Below are 27,375 nucleotides of genomic sequence, written 5' to 3'. Positions count from 1 at the left end.
ATGAACACAAAGGAACAAAGACAGGAGAGAATGAAGCAAATCATTTGTCCACAGGCGCCTGCACGCACATCAAACAGGGACAAAAAGAGCCTATTCTGCTTCAAAGACTGCCAAACAAGCTTGGTATTAGACCAGCCTGTCTCACAACAGGCAAAGAAAATAAGTTGTATGTGAAGTTATGGTGCTTAATAACTGAGTGAGCACAGCTAGAGTCACAATGCTTTTGGGTGTATGAGAATAAGGTCTGGCTGTGTTTAAGTGCTGGCCTGAAGTTGTCTCTGTTTATACCAGCAGAGCCAAGAGGGTCATCTGAGAGTAGAGAGAAGTCAATGCAGATGTTGTAGTATTTTGTGATGTGTGTGAGTGGGTGCATGAACTTTTATTGCTTTCTTTGGGAACATCAACATGTCCTCATGTGTTCATATGAACATAAACAATAACTTCTGTGTTGATTCTCATTAACCAAAAATGTGAGAATTTTATATCAGAAGTCTTGTTATGTTTGGATTAGGATTCCCATTACTTATTAATAACAACATTTTACAGTATGATTAGAAAGCATAATGTAATAGTTGCAACTAGTTTCTAAGAGGACATCAGTTCACCAGCAGAACACAAATATACTGCACCAGCCTGCAAACACCCTATTATTAAATTATTAAATTATTATAGGATTTATCCTTCATTACAATGTGATATTAATGTGAGAAAGGAAAGTAAAAGAAAGGATGTAGCCAGGGGTGAAATAAAGCAGTAGTAAATGTAATGATCAGAGCTAACATTAGAGGCAGCAGAGTACTACAATAAGAAACATTGAGAGTCCTGCTCAACAGGATGGCACATACATTTATTTACACACATTATGTGTCAGTTCTTTATATACACACACACACCGACACACACACCGACACACACACACACACACACACACACACACGCAGAGAAACACATGCGTGTAAACTCTTTACCAAGCACAAAAGGCTTTCAGATGGCTTCATTAGTAATCCCCTCCTCAAAGCTGATACCGATCAATAACGGCCCCCATTGCAGAGGGGACCGAAATGAACGCTGCACCCTCCAGTGATAACAATGGAGATGTTTGCTGCCTGTAATTGCATTTCCAGCGCCACAGCCGAAAGGGCCCGTCAGCTGTAAGTAGACCGTATTTACACAACAAATTACCCAGGAGAGAGAGGGTGGGCGAGGAGGGGAGAGACTCACAGACACTAGCACTGAGTGGGCAGGTAGAGAGGTAGAGGAATTATAGGTGTTTGGGGCCATTTTTAAAAGGGAGAGAGGACTGTTGCTGCTCTATTTTAGTCTCTCGATGTTGTTGTTTTTTTGTAGAAAACATGTGAAAAAGCATTTTTAAACGTTAAAAAATTAGTGTCAAATTATCCGTAATGCATCAGTACACTGCAATCACAAACAGGACCGCAGGCAGGGCAACTGGCAGTCTCTATATAAAGCCAATGTACACAAATGGTTTGAATGTGTGCACATTTGTTTTAATTTTCTTTACAGTACAGGCTGAAAACATGTTTCTTTCCACCATCATCCTGGACTGGATGAAAAAGCTGCTCCTCTTACCATTAATGATCCTGTTTATAGATGATCACTTTACTGATCATTCATACTTGAGGATGTCATTGTTAATTGACAGAAAAACGTTACCCATTGCACCTTTAAAATATCATCTAGCTGGTCAGCGTGTTCCCAGTGCAAATTGAAACAGATTATTTTCTTCTCCCATCATATCTGAATGCATTAAGCGAGGAACGCGTGTCCCCTTTTAACACAACTTGTCATCCAGAGGCAAATTGAACTCATTCAGTCAGGGGGTTAGATGCTCTACTCCTTTAGACCAGTGTGCTATCAAATTTCATCACATTTCACAGTTCGGGAGCGAAAATCATTTTCTATAAATCATGTTTGTTCAATACTGAGCTGTCCAATTACTAAAATGAGGTGAACGTACGGCTGCGTTTCACACAAAGTCTGCAGCTCTCTCGCTACCTTCAGAGAGAGAGACACTGTGTGTATGAATAATAATAATAACTAGACTGTAAAGAATCTGTACTTGTTTAAAGAGAAGCTGGAAAAACTAATAACAGACATATTTAATAGGGTCCAGTCTGATCTAAGGCCTGTTTCATCTTAAATCCACCACACCATCCTTGAGAATACACTCTTTTCATTAGAAAGAACTATTTATCTTTCAGAAGCATGAAATGAATAAATTGTAAGCTCACAGTTGTCTGCGGTTTGGAGACGGATGAAGCAAAGGTTTAAGTTAATGCACGCTTCACATTATTCAGCTACGGGCACAAAGAAAATCCTGATGTGTGTTTCCTCCTTTCTCTGGACAACTTTCTGCTGGTTGAATCATTCAGATGCAAAATTGCACAAGAGCCTCTTGGGAGTTTTGTTTGTACAGTTGAATCAAATCCTTTTGAGTGTGACCGATACAAAAACACACCATGACAAAAAAATAAAAAATAAAAAATAAACCTCAACTGAATTTATATAAAATGTACAAATAATTCCACTTTTTTTGCAATGGCAATAAACAACAACTACCAATAAAATTAGCTAACAAACATTATAGCGGAGTGCTACGATTGAAGAAACTGTGCACTGTGCATATGATATCAGCTTGTGACTTCAATACAGCTTGTGTCCTTCTCTCCACCTGACATCCTCCTTATAGTTAAAGCTATTTATTGGCCATGACATGAGCCAAGGCATGAGCTAGCACTGTTAGCACCATCTGCTGCGCAACGATAGCCGCTTCTATTAAATGTTTATGATGGCGCTGCTGGGGTTTGTATAAGACTGTGAGGTGACAAACATTGTTCTGGTTTAAGTTGACCTTCAGATAAGAAAACTCGTTTCTGAGACAAAAGTGCAACCACACACAGCAGCAAATTATATATTTTGATATCGGAGGGTGATTGTGGGGGAGAAGTCAATGTTCTTGTGTTTTGCTTGATGGAGGGGTTTGAGAAGGATGAACTGATACGTCTGATGTGTTTGTTCAAATCGATATCCTGTCATGAATACTTGAGTAAAAGTGTTTTCATGGTCTTTTTACACAGGTTGTTGTAGCTAATACTTTTTTTTTGGGGGGGGGGGCTGGTGTGCATGCATGCAAGCACTCCTCTCCTCTGCCTACTTGTGAGTCTGCAGCTTCACCGGTACGAGCAGAAGTTCACGTCAGGTTGCTCTTCATACCCCCACTGCCCCTCTGTGTGATGTGCACAGCGTCAGAAATCTACAGATCCGTAAATAAAACCATAAAACAGCAGTTTTCCCTCCCGCTGCCACACTGCACTGCTGGAGCTGGAGCAAAGGAGAGAGAGAGAGAGAGAGAGGAAATCAGATGGGGGAGAGAGAGAGAGAGAGAGATAGTGTAAGGAGAAAGGAGATGGATGGGGGAGGGGGGAGGTTGCGGGGGTCGGAGAGGCCAAAGACAGGTGACGGTGGTATGTAGAAAGGAGGAAGCAGAGGAAGAAGAGAGGGAGAGAGGGAGAGAGAATGTGTGTGAAAAGGGGATATAAAGAAAGAAGCAAGACAGAGAGATAAAGGAAGAATAGATTAATTTCTTTAGACTGGATTCCTGCAAGAATGAGACAAAAACACTAGGCAGATAGAGAACCCTAAGCAGGAAAAAAAAGATGTGAAAGGAATCAGAGAAGGTCAGGGTGCGTGTTTGCATCTCGAAAAAAAAAAAGGAAAAGGAAAGATCTTACAGTAAAGATGTCTGACTCTGGCAGGAACACTGGGTAAGACCTCATGGAACCAAGTTTGTCAGACACATCTATCTGTTTGACTACATGATAAAGTACACTGCTTTATCCTCCTTTGAAAACAATCTTTTCCAGTATTTAGAATGCTTCCTGAATACTGAAATCTCAGGCTGTGCACACTGCTGAAGGCGTATGCACCAGTGCTTCATCTCAGCAGCAGAGAAAAAAAACTTTAAAAGGCAGTGCTGTCAACATATTGTTAGATTTATTGTTTCTGATTTATTTGAAACTGTTTTTTTGCCTAGCTCTTTCACTTTTAAAGACCGGGATCTTACTTTTCTGTTGAGTGTTTGAACTGCACATCACAGCATAAAACCTCACCTAAAAGTTGAATGCAAGGAATATCAATAGAATAGAGTATTTACTAATAAAGTAAATATAGGTATGTGCTTCATCTTCCTCTTGTAGCAAAAGGGGCCAGTAGTATGTCTGCATCTATTTTCATCAATACCTTCATATTTAGGTCAAAGGTCAGGGGCAGTTACAGAACAGTGCCCATGAAATGCTTTAAATGGCAGCATCTATATTAGAGATTTTATCCACTCATCCATTCATACACTAAAATATTGATGGTGGCAAGCTACCATGCAAGGTGCCTGAGGACATTTTCACATGTGGAGTTAGAGATTGAGCCTCCATCCAATTAGGCTATATGCTAGTCAAAATGCTCTTTGACTTAACACTGTCAAAATACTACATCACTAAGTTTTACTGGTCATTCTCCATGTTTCACTGTGTAACTAAGACATAGAACATGTGGTTGTAGTTCTCATTAAGAACTGTCTCATTTGCATGTCGATGTGTTTGTGAAGGCTTACATTTCGTGAAAAAGCGTGCACTCATTAACAGTGAGGGCAAGCTTTCTAATCTTGCCCAAAGTTTACTTTTAATTAAGATTTTTCAATTGCTTCGGCTCGCTGAGAGACTTTGCCGCCAAAATCCATCTGTGTTCACATGTTTGTCTTTTATCAAACTCAGCACCTGCCTGTGTTGGATTTGTGCACGTGTGTGTCTTCGCGTCTCATGTTGCGCCGGTTTGTGTGTTTATGTGGGCGTTCGCAGGTGCTAGTGCCTTGAAATGTTGCGTTTGTCTGTATATGTGTGTATGTGTGTTTGTGTGTGTGTGTCTTTGTGCAGTGCTGGGAGAATGAAACCCCATCTGGTGGGTCATTTGAAGGTCCTTTACCATCCTGATGACATTTTAAAAAGACTGCTTCACTTTGTTTGGAACAGCGTGTATGTACAGTATGTGTGTGTTTGTGTGCGTTTGTGTGTGTGCCATGTGTGTGTAGAGAATTTATCTTTGGCGATAATAATAAGTCTGACAAAATATATTGATATTTTAAAATAAATGTATTGATATCAGTATGTAATGCTATACTGTAATTAATGAAACTATTGTGATAAAACAAGAGGATTTAATGTGAATTTACTTATTATAGCTTTACATCCTTTCTTTACATTTTAATTATATCAAAGTTAATTTCTGACACTATATGTATTATTCTTTTCCATTCAATGTTCTACTGGGATTCAAATTGCATGCAGATTGCGGAAAAGACTTTTGACTGTATTTTTTTAGAAAACAAACTAGAAACAATGTGAGCCAATGAATCCTCTCATCCAGCTGTTTGTTTGGGTGATGTTAGGTGAACAGATACAGTTACTACCTGTAAACACAGCTGTTGCCAAATCAACCAGGTGTGAAATGTTCAGAATTCAGGATCAGTATTTTTTTTTTTTAATAATAATGACAATGTGTAATATGAGAGGTGTAGCTCATATTGACGAACCGGCAGAGGATTATCACCTGGCTATGCAGCTTTTCTCAGCTTTACAGAGCTTTATAGTGAGTCTCAGTTCATTGCCTACAACTTTACTGTTAGTTCACTATTACTGATCTCATAGCATTGTTTCGGCTGCAGTAGGGTTAGGGTTAGGGTTAGCTGTTTCTATAGCAAAAGCTGTAAAAAAAAACCCAACCCAAACCTCACCTAAAAACAACCCTGTTCACTACCTGCTCTGCACCAGACAGCAAATAGGCACAACTAGTGACAAGCTGGTGAACATAGTGGTGTTCACCACCAGCACAAAAACAGCTGCAGGAGAGTAAATATTGGACTTACATCCATTATGTGGTCAGAAACACGATCCCAAATGAATTAAGATGTTGTTCTATAATTGGTGGGTGTGTAAATAACCAGCTGTTAGCTAACTGGTACGATACTGTTGAGTTCATTATTTAATGCAGGTTTAAAGACCTGAAAGAGACAAACATTTAAGACATACAAAATCCTGATAACTAAATCCCAGACTATACTGAATCTTACATCATAATTATTGATATTATACTGATTCACTGTCCAGTTCTAGAGTCAACGTGTGTTTGTTTCAGTGTGTACTTTTTGTGTATAAGAGTGTCCTGGTGCTTGGCAGTGAATGGATGTATGAGTCTGATGATGCAGTCATAAGGAACATGTTGGAACCAGTGTTTTAGAGGACCAAGCTGAATGGAAAACTTCAGCCTTTCTGTCCATCATCAGTGGACTGACAGCCATTGTTACTTGACAGCTTGTCACCTCATACACACACACACACACACACACACACACACACACACACACACACACACACACTCACACTCACACTCACACTCACACTCACACACACACACACACACACACACACACACACCTGTTCATGTGTGTTTGTGTACCCGCACATAAAAGGAAACAAACGAGCAGTGAAACGCAAACAAGAACACAATGAAACAACAGCACACACACACACACATACACGCCCACTAATGCACAACATAAGCCTATAAAAGAAAAGATACATTCATAGCCGCCCACCCACACAAACGCTATGTGAGGAAGACTTGGTTTAGGAATGACAGCCATTCATTATGATTCACGCTAAGCCGAAAACATCATGACGAAGCAGGTTTTAACACACAATCACACACACACACACGGGCCAGAAGCCATAACTCAGAGTGTGTTGCTGCAGGATGAAGGGTTTTTAATATTAAGCTGTCAGATGGAAGAGGGCTGAGTCACAAAAAAATGACTAAGGAGGTTTTCTGCACGCCAGCACATAACACACAACACAGACTGGGACACACACATGCTGTATTTGATAGCAGAGTTCTGTCGGTCACCGATGGAGAACTATTGTCTCACTGACCTTCATAACTATAATTGTTCATAAGGGTCTTGCTTTTCACTTGTTGGAATACAGCTTTGTGGTTAAAAGATTTAAAAGTCCTCCAAATGCACACTTGGAGAATTTTCATCTGCTGACAATAGCTCTTGACCCCCATTTACTTCTTAGGAAACTAATAGATGGCGGCCAGTGAGAGGCATAATGGGAAATGAGTGTTTAAAGACACAGCATAAAGCCTGAGGCATGTGTTGGCCGTTTAAACTTCGGCTGCCACGGTTTTGACTGAGCTCCACGTTGTATTTCGAAAATGCTGGATGTGTGTGTGTGTGTGTGTGTGTGTGTGTGTGTTCAGTTTAAGAAAAAGTTCTTTAATTAAAAGTTTTAAAAGTCTCTGGCCTCCACTGTGACAAAATAAAAATGAACACATTGCACATGTGCTATTACTAAAATATTGGAAAATTAATCAACAATCAAACAAGAGGTTGGTTGGTTCTTTTTAAAGAGTAAGCCTCTTTTCCACCTTAAAAAGAACCATTTCAAACTTGTTAAAACAAATTATTGCAACATCTTCACACAGGACTGTGAAAAAACATTATTGGGTATAGCATCTAAACTTGTAAAACTAGTAGTATTTGTCTTCTGGTGTCAAGCCCTACAAAACAGGAGTTATACATAATGATATAGATTATATTTTAATGTCAAAGATCATAAAGAGATTTCCGAAGACGCTTATGACTTAAAAAATGTAATTTTCACTCTAAACATACACAGGCCATTCATTACAGCTATATGGAAGATAGCAGTCTTGAAAACCATCATTCAAAGCCAGAGGCAACATATTTAATGTGTCTCCCATTTAAGCTGAGAACAATGTGCTTGATTTAAAACATTCAGTCATCTTCTCAAAGCCAGACAGTCTTTGTCATAACTGCCATTCACAGTGCATGTGTCTGTTTAGCTTGAGTTCTTTTGTAAATCACGACTCCTTTTTTTAAAGTTTTTAACGACTCCTTTTAACGGCTTCCATGGAAGGTTTTATCTCTCAAAAGTAGCCTTCATATCACTAATGTTAAGGCACTGAACTATTCTACAAAAAGCAATAACCACAAAAGCAAAAGGACAAAATATAAAAATTAAGCCATGACAGAACTTTCTAACAGGTTCTGGCTTTTAAAAGAAAATTTGAGAACTTGAAAGTTCAACTCAGTCAAAAAAGTTATAAAATCTATTAATATGAGAAAGCAGGTGCAAGCTAATTATATTAAATGATCCTCTATTTTCTACATATATAGTACCAGTCTAAAGTTTGGACACTCACTTGAATGAGAAATTATGTCCAAACGTTTGTCTGGTACTGTAGGCGTAACAAATGTAACTTTATATAAATATTTTCTTTCAAACTGAAGAGTTTTATAAAAATATGCCTTGTGCACATGCATTTGATATTCTAAGTGATGTAACCAGCTTCTCCCTGTTGTCTTTCTTTAAAATCCAACCTTAGCATGACTCCTTGGTTTCTATTCAAGTCGAGGGATAATGTAATCTTAAAATTTCAAGGAATGAATATAAATGCATCTTTATGTATAGCAGCTAGGGCAGTTTAGTCTGTGCATGCTTGCTCTACACACCATAATTAGGTCAACACCTAACCCCTAACTGATACATTAAGCTGCTAATGAGTTGATAAAGGGATTCATAGGCTCTACAAAATGTTTGTGTATGTGTGTGTTTATTTTAAATGATACTGTGTCATTTATTGTCTGCAGAAGGTAATAAGGGATCTTTTCTGCATACTTATTGCACCTATGTATGTTGCTATTTGGTCTTCCTAATGCACAGGCTTCAAGGGAAAAATACTGCAGTGATGTGTAGGTGTGCGTTAAGCAGTATAATGACCTTGGCTTCATGGGTTTATGATAGTTCTTTCAAATGGTGACTAAACGGGGATGAAAAGCACAGAAAATAATGCAGGTCATTAACATCCTAGCTACAGCGTTTAGTCGCTTCAGTATGAGATACCAGCGTGTGTGTGTGTGTGTGTGTGTGTGTGTGTGTGTGTGTGTGTGTGTGTGTGTGTGTGTGAGGCTTGCAGAGCTGAAAATGATTCAGACTGCAAGATTTAATGCCAAACACTGCTAAACATTATAATCAAAGTAAATAAATCCATAATACTAGAGAGAATGCAGAGTATACCCCAATCTCCAAATAACTGTAGACATTAATGTGGTGCAACATTCACACATGCACAAGCACAGCGTGATAAGAGGGTTGCTGTGCAGGACTTATGCATGCCACTGGTTTCCAGTGGGTTCCTCCTCTGCTACTGTCATGGCTGTGGAGACTCAATGACATCCCTTTATGTCAGATTAATATTACTGTGGATATTTGCTGTGGGCGGTCCACTACTGCTCTTTTTGTGTGGGGTAGATCAAGGGCAATGGAAATGAGCGGGGGAAAGTGGTGGTTAGGGATCAGAGCTTGGCCAACAAGAGCTTTGTCTGGGTTTATGTACCCGGGCGTAACCAATCAAGAGTGCAAAGAACTCACCCTTATTTTGCATAATTGTTGGTATCAGTAACCCAGTTTGAGCTAAAGTCTGCTATTGCTTATACTATTTAAGCTTGCAACTAAGTGCAGTATGTATGGAAGTAAATTACATTTTCCTCACTATTACAGACTCTGCTTTCCTTTAGATTTAATCTTTTATTCCTTCCTGCAGTATACACTGTAATAAAGCTCTGGACTGAGTGACACTGCACTTCCATTTTTGCTTGTATGTCAAAAAACAGCCGGTGTTGGAACCACCAAAGTGTGTAAACAAAGTAAGCATTTACAGTGTTAAAGTTTGCCAAACATAGGTGGAATAGGTTGCAGATGGTTCAAATAAGTAACACGAGCACTGCTTGACATTTTGAATCTGGACAATTTGAAAAAGCTAGAAAATTCTGGAGGAAATGTACAGAACTGCTGAGGGCAGCAGATCAGGAGAGCTAAAAAATACACTGGGAAAAGAATACTGACTTTTTCAGAGCTCCAAACCACCACAGATTAAGTGGTGCTAGAAGCAGATGTGTGTCCAGAAAGATGTGATCAGTTACAACAAAACTGCTGCCACAGTTAGAGCACGAAGGGCAGACATCAAAGACAAACTATCCTTGAGTTGAGGTAATGTCAGTCTTAGTAGTGTTGTTTGAAAGAAGGTGGATGCCTGGTTATATAACAAATGTAATAAATATAGAAAACTATTAACATGCAAGGAATCAAAGGTTACTTCATAGAATTTTCTTATGTTGCTCGGTAACACTACAGAGACTAAATGGAAGGTATACTCAACAATCATGTTCAAATGTCTCAAGATTGAAGACGACAATTTCATGGTTGCAAGGGCAATAAGATAGTGCTGTTATCTACACTAAGGTTACAGTACTAACCTTTCTGTTATTGGAGAAGCCTGTGTTTACCCTGTCATATCAAAACCAGGCAGTGCTACATGTACTATACCAAGGTCAAGAATAGGGTTGCAAATCCAAGTTGGATGGCTCAAATTTACCCATTACGACAAAAGTAAAACAGGTTTACATCGATTGGTCGATCAGAAGTGTCTCAGAGGCTTCAACAAGGACTGGGTACATAATAAACTGAACGAGGAGGGGAAAAGTGAGTTTTTTGGCAATAAATTGGCATGCATCTGTCTTACCGAAGAGTCCTGGAGACAGCAACTGAATTACTCCCAGCCTGTCTGCTGTACAATTTCACTCCACTGTAAAAACACCTTTCAGTGGTATCTTCTGTAATCTGATATCAAATAATTGGAACAACAATAGTAGTAAGCACACAAGAGGAGGATTAGACAAGGAAATCAAGGAACAATATCTTCATGTATAAAAAACAATAGGAAAGAATACAAATTGGCAACATTCTAGCTGAGTCTTTACTGTATGTGACAGTACTCTGTGTGTGTATGTGTGTTTAAAAGCTCCTTCTAAAACCTCCAACACACTTTTCCAACAGTTTCTGTAATCCCCCATTTCCTGCTGCGTGTCATCCCTGTACATCAAATGAATGCCATGCCTGTCTCGTCTCTTTCTTTTGCTCTCTCATGTCATCCCATCATAACATTCTCACGTCTTTCTCAAAAGCTCTTTCTTTCTCTCCTTCGCTACCCTTTTTTCTGACTCAGCTGCTTCCTCCCCATAAACCTGTACAGTACCTTCATCTCGCTCTATCAAATCTTCATAAACTTTCACCTCACCCAAGCATGTATCGCTTCTGCTGCACACACATAAACACAAACAGGCCAGACATCGTCCTTGTTTACATGGCCTATAGGATCAGATGCAGCATCTGCCAAGTTTTATAACTTTAAAACACAACCTGACACAACTCACTGTCACATTAGTAGGCACTAGGCAGATGGTAATTTCAATTACTGTACATATACAGGTTTCACACATACAGTAAATCCATAAATTGTTATTATTTATGTCAACTGCAACAGAATGAGGCTTTCACCCTCATCATTTCTGGCAAAGATTTTAATGTCAAAAAGGTGCAGAAGTTTTCAGTTGATTGAATATGTTAACACTGATGAAAGTACTAAGAAGTATGTTGAGAGTGACAACAGTATTCTAATAAAAAAGAGAAGGGAGTATGATATGACTCATTTGCTGTGCTAATGGAATTAGTGCTATTGGAAAAAGGATGAGCAATCAATTGGCCATGAATTGCTTTTCCTTACAATGCACATAAACTCAACCATATAAAAAAGGCTTCCTTAGAAGAAATATTATGACCATATAAAAAAATATTAAAGACTATATAAGTCAGCAAATATGAAACAAAGAGGCTGCATTCTGTTTCTTTGGGCTTGTGTTTTCATGTGTATGTTTCTGTCTTAACATACTGTGTGTTTCCAAGGCTTGATGACACTGACATGCAGATATCCTCGAGTCATCCCTGTATCTACTTACCGCATATAACTAGAAGGGTGGAGTATATCATGTTAACATAAATTTTAAAACATCATTCATGGATAATGATATAATTAAAAAACAATTCCCTAAGCTATATTGTGCACATCCCACAGCCCACCTCATAACATCAACACATCGTCATAATTAAAACGACAGTATAGGTCTAAAAATCAGCTGGCAAACAACAACCTATAGTTATGTTTATGCCATCTGATGGTCGTAGTAATGCACACCAGAATGACCCACAGAACCGTAACATGCAGCTTTCAGAAACCATTACAAATCATTATTAAAAAATGATGATGTTTAAGGTCTGGTTTGGTTTAGACACAAAAGCTACTTGTTTAGAGTTAGGGAAAGATCATGGTTTGGCTTAAAATGATCATTCAAAACAATGTTTTTACTTTTGTAAGGTTATGCAACCTTCGCTGTCATTTTACTCAAATAACAAACCTTGGGTCACTGCAGAGCTGAAAGAACTATAAAAATATGAGCTTATTCAAATCACGGGGCAGTAAAGGGGAAATGAAAGCTGTACAGAACAGAAGAAAATAACAGAGTGGAAGGATGCCTATAAAGATGAAATCCAGTCATTTTTCAACCATGATGCTAAGAAAGCTTGGCAGGGACTACTAATTATTACAGGCTATACACTTAAAAAACAATGATTATGTCTTTATTGTTGGTAGAGTTCACGGTGAGCCAAGATGGACAGCGATCGATTTGCCCGTTTTGTGGCAAACACATGAGCCGCTTAACGCGGTTTTGTTTTTTGTGTGTCTTGGCTCACCATGAACTCTACAGATGAGAACAACAGCTCGTATTGGCTGCTCCCCGTTATCACTTCCGGTTCAACCCCGGAGTTGGTACATTCCCTTTCCTGTTGATGGTTGATATTTGTAAATTTGTTTCAGGGACTTGTAAAAGTGTTTTGCCGCTTGTAAATTTGTTTTGCCGTTTGTAAAAGTGATTTGTGTCTTGTTAATTTGTTTTCTGAAATGTAAATTTGTTTCGGGACTTGTAAAAGTGTTATGGTAATGTCATTTTGTTTTATGATATGTAAAAATGTTTTCCAAAATGTAAATTTGTCTCAAGCTTTGTAAAAGTGTTTCACATGTTGTAATCTTGGTTTGCACCTCCTGGCCACCGTAGGGCGGGTCTGAAAATCACCACTGCGTTACGTAATGTGGCAGTGATTGGCATAAACCTGCCCCTGCTGCTGAAGCAGTACAAATACATTCAGCACTGCTACTAATACAGCCTACAGTTAGCCAGTTAGCTGAGTTAGCTGCTGAGTTAGCTGAAGGCAGAAAGCTCTTAGACATAGAGTCCATGTTTCGGGTAGAGGTGGTGACTTTGATTGACAGGTGACACTTGGTAGGGGGCGGGGTTTCAACGAACTCGGTGGGCACACCCACAGCATTTGGGAGCAGCAACTTTGAAGCCTAATTTCATATATTTGACAATTTTTTTTAATCATTCAAATTTGACAGGGTGGTCAACAACACACTTTTCTGTGGTATGTCAAACTCAGAACACATATTTATTCTTACTTTACACAGACTTTAAGTGACAAGTGACCTAAAGCCTGACAATTCATCCTTGGTTGGTTTTGAAGAAGAGGGAGGGAACTTCATTAAATGGTGTTCTGACAATGTCCTTGAGGTTAACATGATAACAACAAAGGAAATGGTAAAATAATTCAGACATGGTGAAGGAAAATTCCCACTAAACAATGTCAGCAATGTACCCATTGAAAGAGTTAAAGAGTGAATTCAGACATTTTCTTCTAAACACATTAAATAGGTCATACATGTATTTCTAAAAAAGGTGTAAAAAGCATTTCAACCATTTAAATTTGAATTGTGGAACTAGGGTTCACAAACTGTGTTTCAAGATTTCTGTGTTCAGGATTTAGTGGGCGGGTCTGAAAAGCACGAGTTAGCCGCCAAGCTAGCAGCTTAGTTAGAAGTGTCCATGTTTCTGGTAGAAGTGGTGACTTTGATTGACAGGTGACACTTGGTTGGGGGCGGGGTTTCAGCGGACTCGGCGGGCACTCCCATAGCGTTTGGCAGCAGAGAAAGTGGCTGAGTTTTACACAACTTTGAAGCCTAATTTCATATATTTGGCGATTTGGCAGGGTGGTTAACAACACACTTTTCTGTGGTATGTCAAACTCAGAACACATATTTATTCTTACTTTACACAGACTTTAATACTTATATACTTACACATATTTAGGGATAGAAATTGATGACTAGTTGAGGTTCAACAAATGTGCTACAGTGATGGTCAAAAAACTGCAACACTGAATGTTTTTCTTACTAAAATTGGACAGTTTTAACATTTATTGGTACTTCCTGCAACTGTTTTACAAGGCTATTCCTCAGAGCATCTTTTCCTTTGGTCTGATTTGTGTATCTGGTAACTTGCAGCCAAGGCCAAGATAAGTTGCAGTGTGTGATCAAGATGGTGAGTAGAATCATTGGGTCAGACCAGATGTCAGCTCCTCAGTTTTGTAAAGAGCACATCCCCAATGATTTTACAGGTTCCAAATAAGCTATTGAGGCAAAGGAAGGAATTGGACAGCAATTACACTATTAAATGAAAGGGACAGTACAAAAAACAGGATTTGATGGTATTTTGGCCAGGGCTATGTGCAATGGTAATCCTTGTGTAGCAGTATATTTTATTTTACCTCATTAGTTGATCCTAATGCTGATGCAGGCTTTATTTCACAGGGATCATTTAGTCCACTGTGTAAAACGCATTTATCTGTCTCTACATCATTGTGTGTATCAGTGCTAGAGCGAGGACGGGGGTGGAGATGCTGGATGCCTGTGTGTGGGTGTGCATATGTGGGTATACGTGTGTGTGTGCAGTAGTGTGATTGAAGGAGGAACTGCAGATTGTATAGTTGTATTTGTATCTACCCGTATACCCATATTTCCCTTATGTGGGATTAATAAAGTTTACCTTGAACTTTATTGTGGAGGACGACCATAAAATACACACATGCCAACCCGAACACATATGGACACAGACACTAGCATCAGTGTAACAAAATACAGTGTGTGTGCACACATGATGACAGTATTTACTGACACTTTTCTGGGTGGGGGGGGGGGTTTACAATGGATGTGTGAATATTAATGCAACATGTAGAATGGAGAGTATGAATTACCACAGCTAGGTATGTGACTGAAAGCAGCGTAATACCACATAACATACACATTTACACCCTCCTGTATTACTCTTAGCACATTGCAGCCATTTCATTACAAAAGTGTAGACTTGCCTCCTATATTGTTACCTTTGCCTCACTGCAGTTATTTCATTATTCAGTAGTACACTTCCCTACTTAAGTGTCATTACTGCAGTGCAGTCCTTTCATTAGATTTATGCTATGCTAAGGGTTAGGGTTTCTAACAAACCAAATGAAAATATAGGTCAGTTTGTTGACCCCACTGTTGATAACTACTCTTTAATCAAGCATCTGCCTCGGAGAATTCACCCAGCATCACCTCTTAATTTTAACATTTTAACATGTTATTTAAATGTTTTACCATAGCAACTTTCCAACCAGACATGCTTATTAATTTCAGAGAATGTAATACAAGGTAGGAATTTTCTTTCTGTGGAGTTTCTTAGTTCCCAATAAAAACATTGTAAGACAATTACTATAAATGACATATTCTTAAGACTACATACATTAAAAGAAGGCATTACTGAAATGCATTACAGTATGATATTATGAATACCAAAGAATGTGTATGTGTAATGTATGTTTTTAAACTAGGTTAAACTGGCTCACCTAAGACTGTATTTATATGATACCATCATTTGAAAGTGAGAACTAATTGTTTTTCTGCACAGGTTTAACATTTATTGGGCTTTTTCTCTCCAACATAGTTCCACTTTATTTTATCAACCATTTTTTCCCCACTGTTGTAGAAAAAATCTGAACAACAGAAACTGAAGATCAATTTTGACAAAGATTCGATAAGACAAAGACTGTATCCTCTCAATGGATGCTCAAATGTAGCTCCATGAGCATACATGTGTCGACTACTCCATCTAATCTAATTTCACAACAACATAAATAATTGATGAACTTACTTAAAAAGTGAACACACAATACAATTCACCCGTGCCAAGGGAATATCAGCTCATCCTACACACTCCCAGAGGACAACAACCAGGAAAACACAAAAAAATTGCTTAATAAGTGATAAGTAATCATCCCAAATTTACACTTTGGATCAAAACAACATGAATCTTTTCAGAATTGTATTATTTAAAGCAAGATTTAAACAAGCTCTGGAAGCAAAGAGTCTCCTTTGGGCCAGTGAGGCTGTAATGGCTGACAGCCCAAAACTCTTTCTTTATAGGAAGATCATATATTTTTCATCACAGACGGGCTTTGAACGTAAGTGAGGAGCATCATTTCAATGGACTTCTAAAGAGTCTTAGCGTCACCCGAGAGTACCACAGAGCTGATTCGGGCTTCCTCAAGCAAACTGCATTGACAACTGTTGCGCAGAAGTACAATTATACAGTAAAAATAAAGGAGTTATTGTAGATTTAAAGATGTGCTGTCTCTATAAACCGTCATACATGCAGCAGGCAAACATGAAAAGACCTGATATCCCTAATTTTTGTTTCATATTCTTGTCCTTCCTCCCGACCCCAGAGGGAAATCATTACTTCCAGCCTTCTAAATATGCATGTCATTAATTATGCGTCTTGTTATCACTGGCTAATCTGCATAGGACTCTCATGCATAAAGTCCCTCAAATTACCATTCAAGGCCATCTCACAGGTGTGCTGAGTAAATATACAATACACTGTAACTGATCAAAAAAAAACACACACACACAGACAACAAGTTAATAAACAAGGTTGGAGGAACACACTTGCATGCAGACATGTTTAAACAAGCACGGGCGCACAAGCGTGCTCGCTCAAGTGTATAGACTCCCCGAGAAACATACACGTGCACGCACAGACACTGAGAACGGACACCCGCCGAGAAGCAGACACTTTACGCAACCCCACTGACAGAAGGTCCAGGTTTCCCTCGTACCGGTGGCAGTCTGGTCTGTGCCAACTCATTAAGAACACAGCTGGCCATAAGGCAGAGAGTGTGGTGAGACTACAGGGGTCCTCAGTCGAGTGTCTGATTGGATTCTCACACAATGTTGAAGAATATTAAAAGCTCATTGTGGAATGCAAGTGTCTTCAATAAATGGAACCTGCCTAAACTTCAGCTTCATCATGACTGAGCAAAGCATTTGTGATTTACTGTATTTTGTTCAATCTATTGTTGGGAAACTCAGTGTAGGTTGTTGGTAAAGACTAATCTAAAGTTTAGTTTGCAGTATTGGCAGCTAACTATTATGTTTTTTCTCAATATTCGCACTAAATATTCACCATGTGATATCGATGAGTCTTTGGGTATTTAGAAGTTCTTCTGAAACCCCTTACCGTTACATATAAACATGTATTTTGTTTATTCTGGACTTTGGCTGCTTTCACCAACAAAAAACAATAATTCATGTTACTATTTTTCTTTGTATTAGGGGGTACATCCACTGTTTAACACTTACATTTTTTCCATTTATTTTTTATGTATGCTTGATAAAAAAGCAAGTTAAAAAAAATTACTTCAATGCTAAGTGTGTATATGTTGTTTGTATTTGAACAAAATATGACAAAGGATCTGTTCCACTGTTTAGTCAGTAATGAGGAAAGTTAGTGACTAATTATTGGCTGTGGAGTATCATTCAAGTGCTAAAAATAGAAAAAAGCACTCACTCAGGTTCCATTTGAGTCCAGTGGTGATTGTTTGGCAGGGTCCACCCACTGGAATGAGGCTGCACCAGTCCCCCTCAAGGCCTGTGTTCACCTGCAGTGTGTGGCTGCCCTGTAGACACACAGCATACAGTATGAAACTAAATGTGTTTGTGTGTACACCTGAGTCAGTGGCAGCTGGAAACAATGAGATAGGACAAATTGAGAGAAAATAAATGCAGAGCAAGACTTCTTAAACTTTTTAAGCCCCAAATGAGAAACTTGGCCTCTCTGCCCAGAGACCATGGCTCATTAAAATAAATTATTACTCTTGTCAAAGCTACAACCCATTTTTCAGTTCCTGCCCACAGTTAAAAGGAAACCTTGCCATTTTGAATTATAGTCTTTTTGTACTGAGTGTCATAAGGAGTCAAGAGTTTTGTACTGACATACCATAACACTTTTAAAACCACTTTTCACATGAAAAGCTAGTTGTGACTGTTATGAATGCCTCACTTCAAGTCGATGTGCATGTAAATTACATTTCATTACTTAGAAACTAGAAAGTACAGTATTTGAGCAGTTTTCTTCAATAGTGTCTGAGGGACATAAGAAGATTTTTTTTAAGGTATAGTATTTTTATAAGTGTTCTAGAAAGAAAATAAACTGAAACAACATTTCAAAATGTCATAGTATCCCTTTGAGAAACTGGCACTGGGAGAATAAAGGCAAGAGCATCATACAGTGTTGGTGCAAGGTCGTGTCAGACTCTTCAGGCTGAATAATGACTCTGCTCTGAATATACTGGATATAATAAAGCCTGTATCTGCAAGAAAACATGAATTTTGATTTTATTTATGTGTCGTCAACATCAAATTATGTATTATCAACACTTTGAGTCAATCTGCCACATACCCAAGCAAAGACAAAAATCACTGACAGCTAGAACTTAGATCAGTCATCTGAAAGGATCATACACAGCAAAGATAGGCACTCACTTAATAGTTTCCTTTGTTAAACTTTGTGGAGCCAACAGGGAAGGAATGATGGGAAATTTCTAAGCTTTGGAGCTTTTGGTGTTCAGGTAACATCCCTCAGGTTGTTTTCTATACATAAACACCAGTTTCTTTATGAAAGTGTGTCAGAGTGAGTGTGTGTATGAGGAACAAAGAGAAGGGATCTACACATGAATACACACAGGCCACATGCAGGCTGTGAGCAGCTATAGCTGAGAGGTTGGTGTCAGAATGTACCTGTCTTTGGTTGTAGAGCTAGCTGGTAGTCTGACTGTGATGGGAACTTTTTGGCTGACACACAGAGAAGAAGAGCAATAAAGATGGAACTCGAGGGCGAAAGGCTTAAACCATGTATATAATGTTAAAGTATATATAATTGTAACTTTCTTATTTAAATGTAGTCATTTTTCCTTTGTCTTAAGTCTACAACCATTTAGATTTGAAATCCAGTTTATATAATCTTTTCAAATTTTATTATTTTTTTTTAATTCTAAAATTTTGCATATCTATTTTGTCTATCAATATACAAATGCCAATATGAGATTTTCCTATAGTGTTTCATCTGTATGCAATCTGGAATTCAAATAATTAGCATCATTATCTATAGTCCTGTCTCTAAATGTCTGTTAAAATAATATCTGCTGACATACTTTGGATACTCTGAATCTGACCTTCTAAGAAGAGCAGACAAGAAAACAAGTAATTTAATGTTACAATCTGATAAGAAAGGATACTGAAGTCATTAAATGTACTATTGTACGGTTCTAATTTACGGTATAAGATTGATTTCAAGAAAGTGGATATTGTCTTTACACTAAATTATTCATTTCAGTACACATTAGACCATCCTGGGTCATTTCTTTTTTTTAAATCCTATATTTGAATGCCACACCTTTTCCAACTTCCACAAGCACAGCAGAAGTTGGTATGAGAACATGCCTCGGGTATTACGCTTAATCATTTAAATCAGCTCCTGCACTGACAAGTTTCACTTCTCAAAAGGGCATCAGGTAAACAAGCTTGTACAATTGACCTGGAGTGTTTTCGCTTGTAGAATGATTTATAGCAAGGCTTGGGCTGACACAGCGCTGTGCATCCTCTGTCCCAAGGCAGAGAGGACTTTCACAGGAGCTGAGATACTAACTAGCCTAGGTGTAACTTTGCTTGTCCACATGACCAAGACTCAACAAGAGGAGGCAGCAAGATAAAACAAATAAAACAGATTAATTCAGCACAAGATTCTTTATTTTAATTCAAAGTGAGTAAATTTAGCATCACCTTGGGACCCAGACTGATTAAAACATCTTCTTGTTGTGTAGGGACAAAATAAACAAGTCTGCAGCTCTTGCAGTGTCCCCACCTATAATTTAATATAAGAGAGGAGAATTATGCAACGCCCTGAGCCAGCTAAAGAAAAGACATGACCTTAGCATATTTCCCAAAGATAGCATAAAGATGCTTTGACACCTCGTCTGGGACACAAAAGCTAAAACAAAGAGACACAACCCTAATTTCATCACTGGCTGTGACACTATGAGATAAAGAAGCCTGTTTGGCTCTAAAATATGCAGGTTTTATTAATATTAAATGTATCTTTATGACTATATATGGGATATATTTCCAGGTGACATAAAGCACTTTCCCCTGTCAGATTAACAAAAATGGACAAAACTGTTCATTTAGCTCCTGTCTTCCCTTGTTGCGTGTGTATATGTCAGATAGCTTACAGAACATGACCAAGTCTGTATGTTTTGATTGAACCACCAAATCCAAAAAGCCGAGCACGTAACAAAACTGTGATTGCACGGGATACGGGTAGTGAGGATATTTGGCAAAAGTTGTAAACACTTCAATTACAGATGTAACTTGAACAAATAGCACTGGGCCTTTCGAAGGTTGCATTCACCTTCATGTACAGGCGTCTGCGTTCATCAGCCGCTGGCGAATTGGAGCTGCGTTGACAAACAAGCTTAATTTACCCTCGCTGAAGTAAGATTAATTGGAGGTGTCGAGGTATGAAGCAGCAAATGACAACGCGCCTTTGGAATAATGACAAAGAAGTAGGGAGGGAGTGCTTGAGAGCAGGGCCGGCCCGTGGCATAGGCAGTATAGGCAAATGCTAAGGGCGCCGTCCATCCAGGGGGCGCCACAAATGGGGGAAGAAAAAAAATGTAACTTCCACTATTCTTAAAACTACTTGGTATCATGTCTTAATATGAAGATAATAAGCCCACATTAATTTAACTTCATAGCAAAGCCTGTTAAATAGGAATACTAATAATAATAATGATGACACGTTACTTTCCTGAGACGCCCCCCCCCCCCCCCCCCCCCCCCACACACACACACACACTAATTAGACTGTACCTGCTACCTGGGGGAGGATGGTCATTTTTTAACGTGACCCCAAGGCTAGCTCGACAACAATATGTCATAACGTCCCAAACTGCCTGGTGCCCAGGGGAGGAAAAAAAGAAAAGAAGAGGAGGAAAAACGAGACAAAGACAGAGGTAACGTTACAATCAAGATGATGTCATGACATTATTTGTGTGTTGCAGAACGACGATAACGACGTTAACCATTAGCATAACATGGTTTGTTGTTAAACTGTTAGTTTTAACGCCAGTTAATGTTATGGAAGAGCCTAAGTTGGAAAATAGTAATGTAACTACTCCCACCTTACTTCCCAGCAAGCACATTTTGGTTGAAAAGACGTCTAAAAGACGTGTATCTATGGTAACCGGTGAAAAGACGTTGAAAATTGGTTGAAAAGTGAACGTTTTTTTACCGGCTATATGGAGACGTTTATTCAACTTTCACATATAAACCATATTTCACCGGGAATTGCTGTATAGAAAATTCCCAGCTTATTTAGTGTGCAGACATAGCCTATATAGTTTCATATTTATGATATTTTATTCAACATTAAATGCTTTGAAATTACGTTTTGTTTAGACGTCATTTCACCTCCTCTCATTTATAGAAAAAACGTCAAAATAATCAATAGAGCTACAACTGAGGTAATTATCAACCGACATCAAACTAATGTGTGCAGGGCCGGCCCGTGGCATAGGCAGTATAGGCAAATGCTAAGGGCGCCGTCCATCCAGGGGGCGCCACAAATGGGGGAAGAAAAAAAATGTAACTTCCACTATTCTTAAAACTACTTGGTATCATGTCTTAATATGAAGATAATAAGCCCACATTAATTTAACTTCATAGCAAAGCCTGTTAAATAGGAATACTAATAATAATAATGATGACACGTTACTTTCCTGAGACGCCCCCCCCCCCCCCCCCACACACACACACACACACACTAATTAGACTGTACCTGCTACCTGGGGGAGGATGGTCATTTTTTAACGTGACCCCAAGGCTAGCTCGACAACAATATGTCATAACGTCCCAAACTGCCTGGTGCCCAGGGGAGGAAAAAAAGAAAAGAAGAGGAGGAAAAACGAGACAAAGACAGAGGTAACGTTACAATCAAGATGATGTCATGACATTATTTGTGTGTTGCAGAACGACGATAACGACGTTAACCATTAGCATAACATGGTTTGTTGTTAAACTGTTAGTTTTAACGCCAGTTAATGTTATGGAAGAGCCTAAGTTGGAAAATAGTAATGTAACTACTCCCACCTTACTTCCCAGCAAGCACATTTTGGTTGAAAAGACGTCTAAAAGACGTGTATCTATGGTAACCGGTGAAAAGACGTTGAAAATTGGTTGAAAAGTGAACGTTTTTTTACCGGCTATATGGAGACGTTTATTCAACTTTCACATATAAACCATATTTCACCGGGAATTGCTGTATAGAAAATTCCCAGCTTATTTAGTGTGCAGACATAGCCTATATAGTTTCATATTTATGATATTTTATTCAACATTAAATGCTTTGAAATTACGTTTTGTTTAGACGTCATTTCACCTCCTCTCATTTATAGAAAAAACGTCAAAATAATCAATAGAGCTACAACTGAGGTAATTATCAACCGACATCAAACTAATGTGTGTTTTGTGACACGTTGATGTTGTAACTGTTTTCAGACGATTGAAAAGACGTTCAGACCTCATATCAACCTGTTTTTAACCGGAAATCAAACGTTGAAATTAGGGTTTGTGCTCGCTGGGTTTCCTCAGGGAAATGTGTAAATATTAGATCTATTCAGCATTTTTATTAACATCTGGTTAGCTAAGGTTTTCTTAGCTTGTAATAGTCAATCAAAATGCTATTCCTTTTCCACCCTTTTATTATAGTTGTAAGCCTAGCTGTATGTTGTGTTACAGTTCATATTGTCTAAAGTGTGTTTATAGTGTTAAACTTTACATCAGTGTTAAAGTGCACATCATTCATATTATAGCATAACTTAGCATTCCCACATTCTATATTATACTGCAGTTTACTGCTTCTTTGCATTCTGCTAATCAGTATTTTGTTGTAATGACAATAAAATTGAATCTTATATAGTTTGCATATCAGAAAAAGTACATTGTATTATACATGTACAGTATAGTGAACATCATGCATGTATCTCTTAGATTTTTCATTTATATTATTTCATTTCATTTTATTATTGAAATCATATTATGTATCATATCATATTTATTATTAGACTGGTGTCACATACTCCTCTTCTCTCTTCAGATGCACTGTTGCGGTTTCTCAGTCCCACCCCTGCAAATCTTGGGCCACCTACAGCATCAAGCGCTCTTCCTGTTGCCTCCACCTCAGCAGCACCACCCAGAAGTGATGCAGCAGCATGTCACTTGTTTACACTTTTTATTTTGTGGGTATTTAAATCTTATACTTTATGTAAGCTATTTATATTATATTTCATATATTCATATCATATTTTTTTGTATTTCTTTCTAATTTGTTCTAAGTATTTTGATTGGGCAATTTCTTTCTTTAAATAAAAGAATGTCCAAGATAAAGCTATTCAGTTTCTTGTGAGTATGTACACCAGCAGTGGAATTTACTTCGATGCAAGGGGGGCGCCACCTAAAATCTTGCCTAGGGCGCCACATTGGTTAGGGCCGGGTCTGAATGTGTGTTTTGTGACACGTTGATGTTGTAACTGTTTTCAGACGATTGAAAAGACGTTCAGACCTCATATCAACCTGTTTTTAACCGGAAATCAAACGTTGAAATTAGGGTTTGTGCTCGCTGGGTTTCCTCAGGGAAATGTGTAAATATTAGATCTATTCAGCATTTTTATTAACATCTGGTTAGCTAAGGTTTTCTTAGCTTGTAATAGTCAATCAAAATGCTATTCCTTTTCCACCCTTTTATTATAGTTGTAAGCCTAGCTGTATGTTGTGTTACAGTTCATATTGTCTAAAGTGTGTTTATAGTGTTAAACTTTACATCAGTGTTAAAGTGCACATCATTCATATTATAGCATAACTTAGCATTCCCACATTCTATATTATACTGCAGTTTACTGCTTCTTTGCATTCTGCTAATCAGTATTTTGTTGTAATGACAATAAAATTGAATCTTATATAGTTTGCATATCAGAAAAAGTACATTGTATTATACATGTACAGTATAGTGAACATCATGCATGTATCTCTTAGATTTTTCATTTATATTATTTCATTTCATTTTATTATTGAAATCATATTATGTATCATATCATATTTATTATTAGACTGGTGTCACATACTCCTCTTCTCTCTTCAGATGCACTGTTGCGGTTTCTCAGTCCCACCCCTGCAAATCTTGGGCCACCTACAGCATCAAGCGCTCTTCCTGTTGCCTCCACCTCAGCAGCACCACCCAGAAGTGATGCAGCAGCATGTCACTTGTTTACACTTTTTATTTTGTGGGTATTTAAATCTTATACTTTATGTAAGCTATTTATATTATATTTCATATATTCATATCATATTTTTTTGTATTTCTTTCTAATTTGTTCTAAGTATTTTGATTGGGCAATTTCTTTCTTTAAATAAAAGAATGTCCAAGATAAAGCTATTCAGTTTCTTGTGAGTATGTACACCAGCAGTGGAATTTACTTCGATGCAAGGGGGGCGCCACCTAAAATCTTGCCTAGGGCGCCACATTGGTTAGGGCCGGGTCTGCTTGAGAGAGAGGTTTACTTAACGTATTACAAGGTGTCATCAGGAAGTGTGACAGTTTGTACTGGAGATCTCACAAATAAACACAGAGGGGAAAGAAAAAAAAAAAAAGAGCACTGTGTGTCCCAAATGGCAGCTCCTCGGCCCACTTGTAAACTCAATCAACTGTGGAGCATGAGGAAGTGGCTGGCATTGAGGAAAAAACAATTTGGGAGCATCAAAAGAGACTCTCTCTCTCTCTCTTTCTCTCATGCAGAACAGCAAATTGGGTCACCGTAAGAGCAGAGTGTGTATGTCGATCTATATATGTGTGTATGTGTGTGTGTGTGTTCTTGATTAATGCAGAAACAAAGTGTTCGACATTCCAATCAAGGTGGAAGCAGAGCAAGGAAAAGAATGTCTTTGAGAGAGAACAGGAGATGAAGAGAAGGATTGGGACAGGGGTGATTAAACAAGATGGGAGATTTTAACCTCTCAAACTCCACAAGGTCACTGGTGGCACAGGGCATTGTTTTGAAACTTGACCTCATTGTATAAAGCAACCTATTGTGATTTCTAGCATGCAATAATTTTTCTATGGTTGTAGAATCTTTCAATCAAGACTACATTTGGCCTCTGAGGGGTGAACAGGGAGAACTTGTTCAGACGCATGTTCTGGGCAACAATAAAAAACCATGTCCAATACGGTGTCTATCTTTGAGTGTGGTGACCCATTTATTTTCATTCAATTATTTTTCTCACCTGAACACAGGTAGAACTTTTGAGTCCATGACATCACAGGTAAGTTTTCCATTCATCAGTTTCCTTCATCATTCATTCATTCAACAAGGAAAAGAGACGTCATGCTGCCACACTGACACGGTCAAAAACTGTTTGCCCTCCCCTTCACACCGTGCTTATTACCTGGGGTTACCTATATGCATTTCCAGTACTGCACCAACCACTCAAATACAAAAAATGTCAGATATGGTCCTCATTATAATAAAGAAACAAAAAATAGAAACAATAATAAAAAAAGAAACAAAAAATGATGTTATGGCTCCAACAATGATGTTCCTAAAGGTCTTGGTGTCTTAATGTGGCATTTTGGAGTGATCAGCAACTATTTTTAACAATTCTCAAGTGGTTCGAAGTAAGTGGTTACATTTTTTTTAGCAAATATGTGTAACAAATGGTATTAACCCACAAAACATAGACATTTTTCTGGAAGAAGTTAAAGCAGGAGAGCAGGAGTCTAGTTTAGTCTAGAGAGGTGCAAATTATAATAAACCCATCTTTAAATCAGACTTCAAACCACTCAAAATTAAATACCAGTGGTCTGACATTGTTGCAGCAACAAGTTTAATCAGATATCTAATGAAATTAAAGAGAACACAAATGGCAGGATAGAAGCAGTTAGTTGCACAGTAGGAAACATCATGTTTGTGTTTATACTCACAGGTCTGAGGAGATATGCCAGGCTAGTTCCCTGGATGATCAACAGGGGGAGTTGTGTCATGGACAGAGCGTGGTGTAGGGTTTCAATAGATGCCATGATCTGGTCAAATCTTCCCCCGAGACCGCCCAGTGTCACTATGGCATCCACCTGGATAGACAAAGTTTAATAAGACACAGAAAACTATCACGGTTTGACATACCGGCAGGGTGGTTCTCTGGCAGTTTGCTCTTGATTGTTTTACTGAAAAAAAAGTGACAGTTTTCAGCTTATGGTGAGGTGACAGAGGTGGCTGCAGAAAGAGAAAGAAAAACTAAGAAACAAACTTTTTTAAAAATAGGTTTGCATCAGCATCCAAAACTGTGTCATACACATTGTGATGGACAAAAAAATGCTGATGGTGGCCCTTTTATTTTAGAGGGGAAAAAAAGCATCCCTCATGACAACTTAGAAATGGTATGGAAAAGGCAAACACGTTATGATGGAATAAAAATGGAATTTCAAAAACATCACTTGTGATCATTTTTTCATTCAATTTTACTAAAAAATAGCTTGGAAAAAAAATCTGTTAAATGGCACCATAACCATTATCAAAGAAATAATAAAAGAAAAAATACAGACAAGCAAACACAACAACACAACCACTGGGACTCATAAGCATTAAAAGAAAAGAAAAAAACCCAAAACAACAAGGACACAGAGCTTAGAGGAAAAACTAAGGAGGAGGACAGATAAACAATCCATGGTGGATCAAAGACTGAATTCAGGCCATTAAAATAACGGTAAAAATATGACTTTTTAAATTTAGAGTTGAAAATGTTCACAACAAATCAAGTCATCTAAGTGGATAACTCCAATTTTCTATAACCCTGAGAGCTAAAATAACGGTTGCTCTTAACTGTGACTTAAGTACAATATTTACAGCTCTCAGCTCGTATACAAAGTCCCTATGCAGTCAAGCACCAGTGCTGACAGCCTGAAAACCCAACAGGGTCTTGAAGCAGAGGCGCTGTCAGTAGCTGACGACTGACAGTCATAACAGCACAGAAAATGAACCCAAATACCATCAATCATACGCACTTCACTTCAAT

The 27,375-nt window shown here is 38.3% G+C and overlaps 1 protein-coding gene across 1 annotated transcript in view; it reads right to left on the bottom strand.

Moving 5' to 3' along the window:
- tpk1 (thiamin pyrophosphokinase 1) overlaps nucleotides 1-27,375 on the bottom strand; it is a 70,699-nt gene that overhangs the window by 3,639 nt on the left and 39,685 nt on the right. The window contains exons 7-8 of the mRNA XM_053342539.1: nucleotides 26,288-26,434; nucleotides 17,768-17,876 (exon numbers count right to left, since the gene is read on the bottom strand). Of these exons, the coding sequence (XP_053198514.1) occupies nucleotides 17,768-17,876; nucleotides 26,288-26,434 (256 nt within the window). The remainder of the gene's footprint in view (nucleotides 1-17,767; nucleotides 17,877-26,287; nucleotides 26,435-27,375) is intronic.

Source organism: Scomber japonicus, chromosome 21 (assembly GCF_027409825.1).
Source record: "Scomber japonicus isolate fScoJap1 chromosome 21, fScoJap1.pri, whole genome shotgun sequence".
NCBI classification, from domain to species: domain Eukaryota; kingdom Metazoa; phylum Chordata; class Actinopteri; order Scombriformes; family Scombridae; genus Scomber; species Scomber japonicus.
This window is presented reverse-complemented; position numbering and strand designations above follow the sequence as displayed.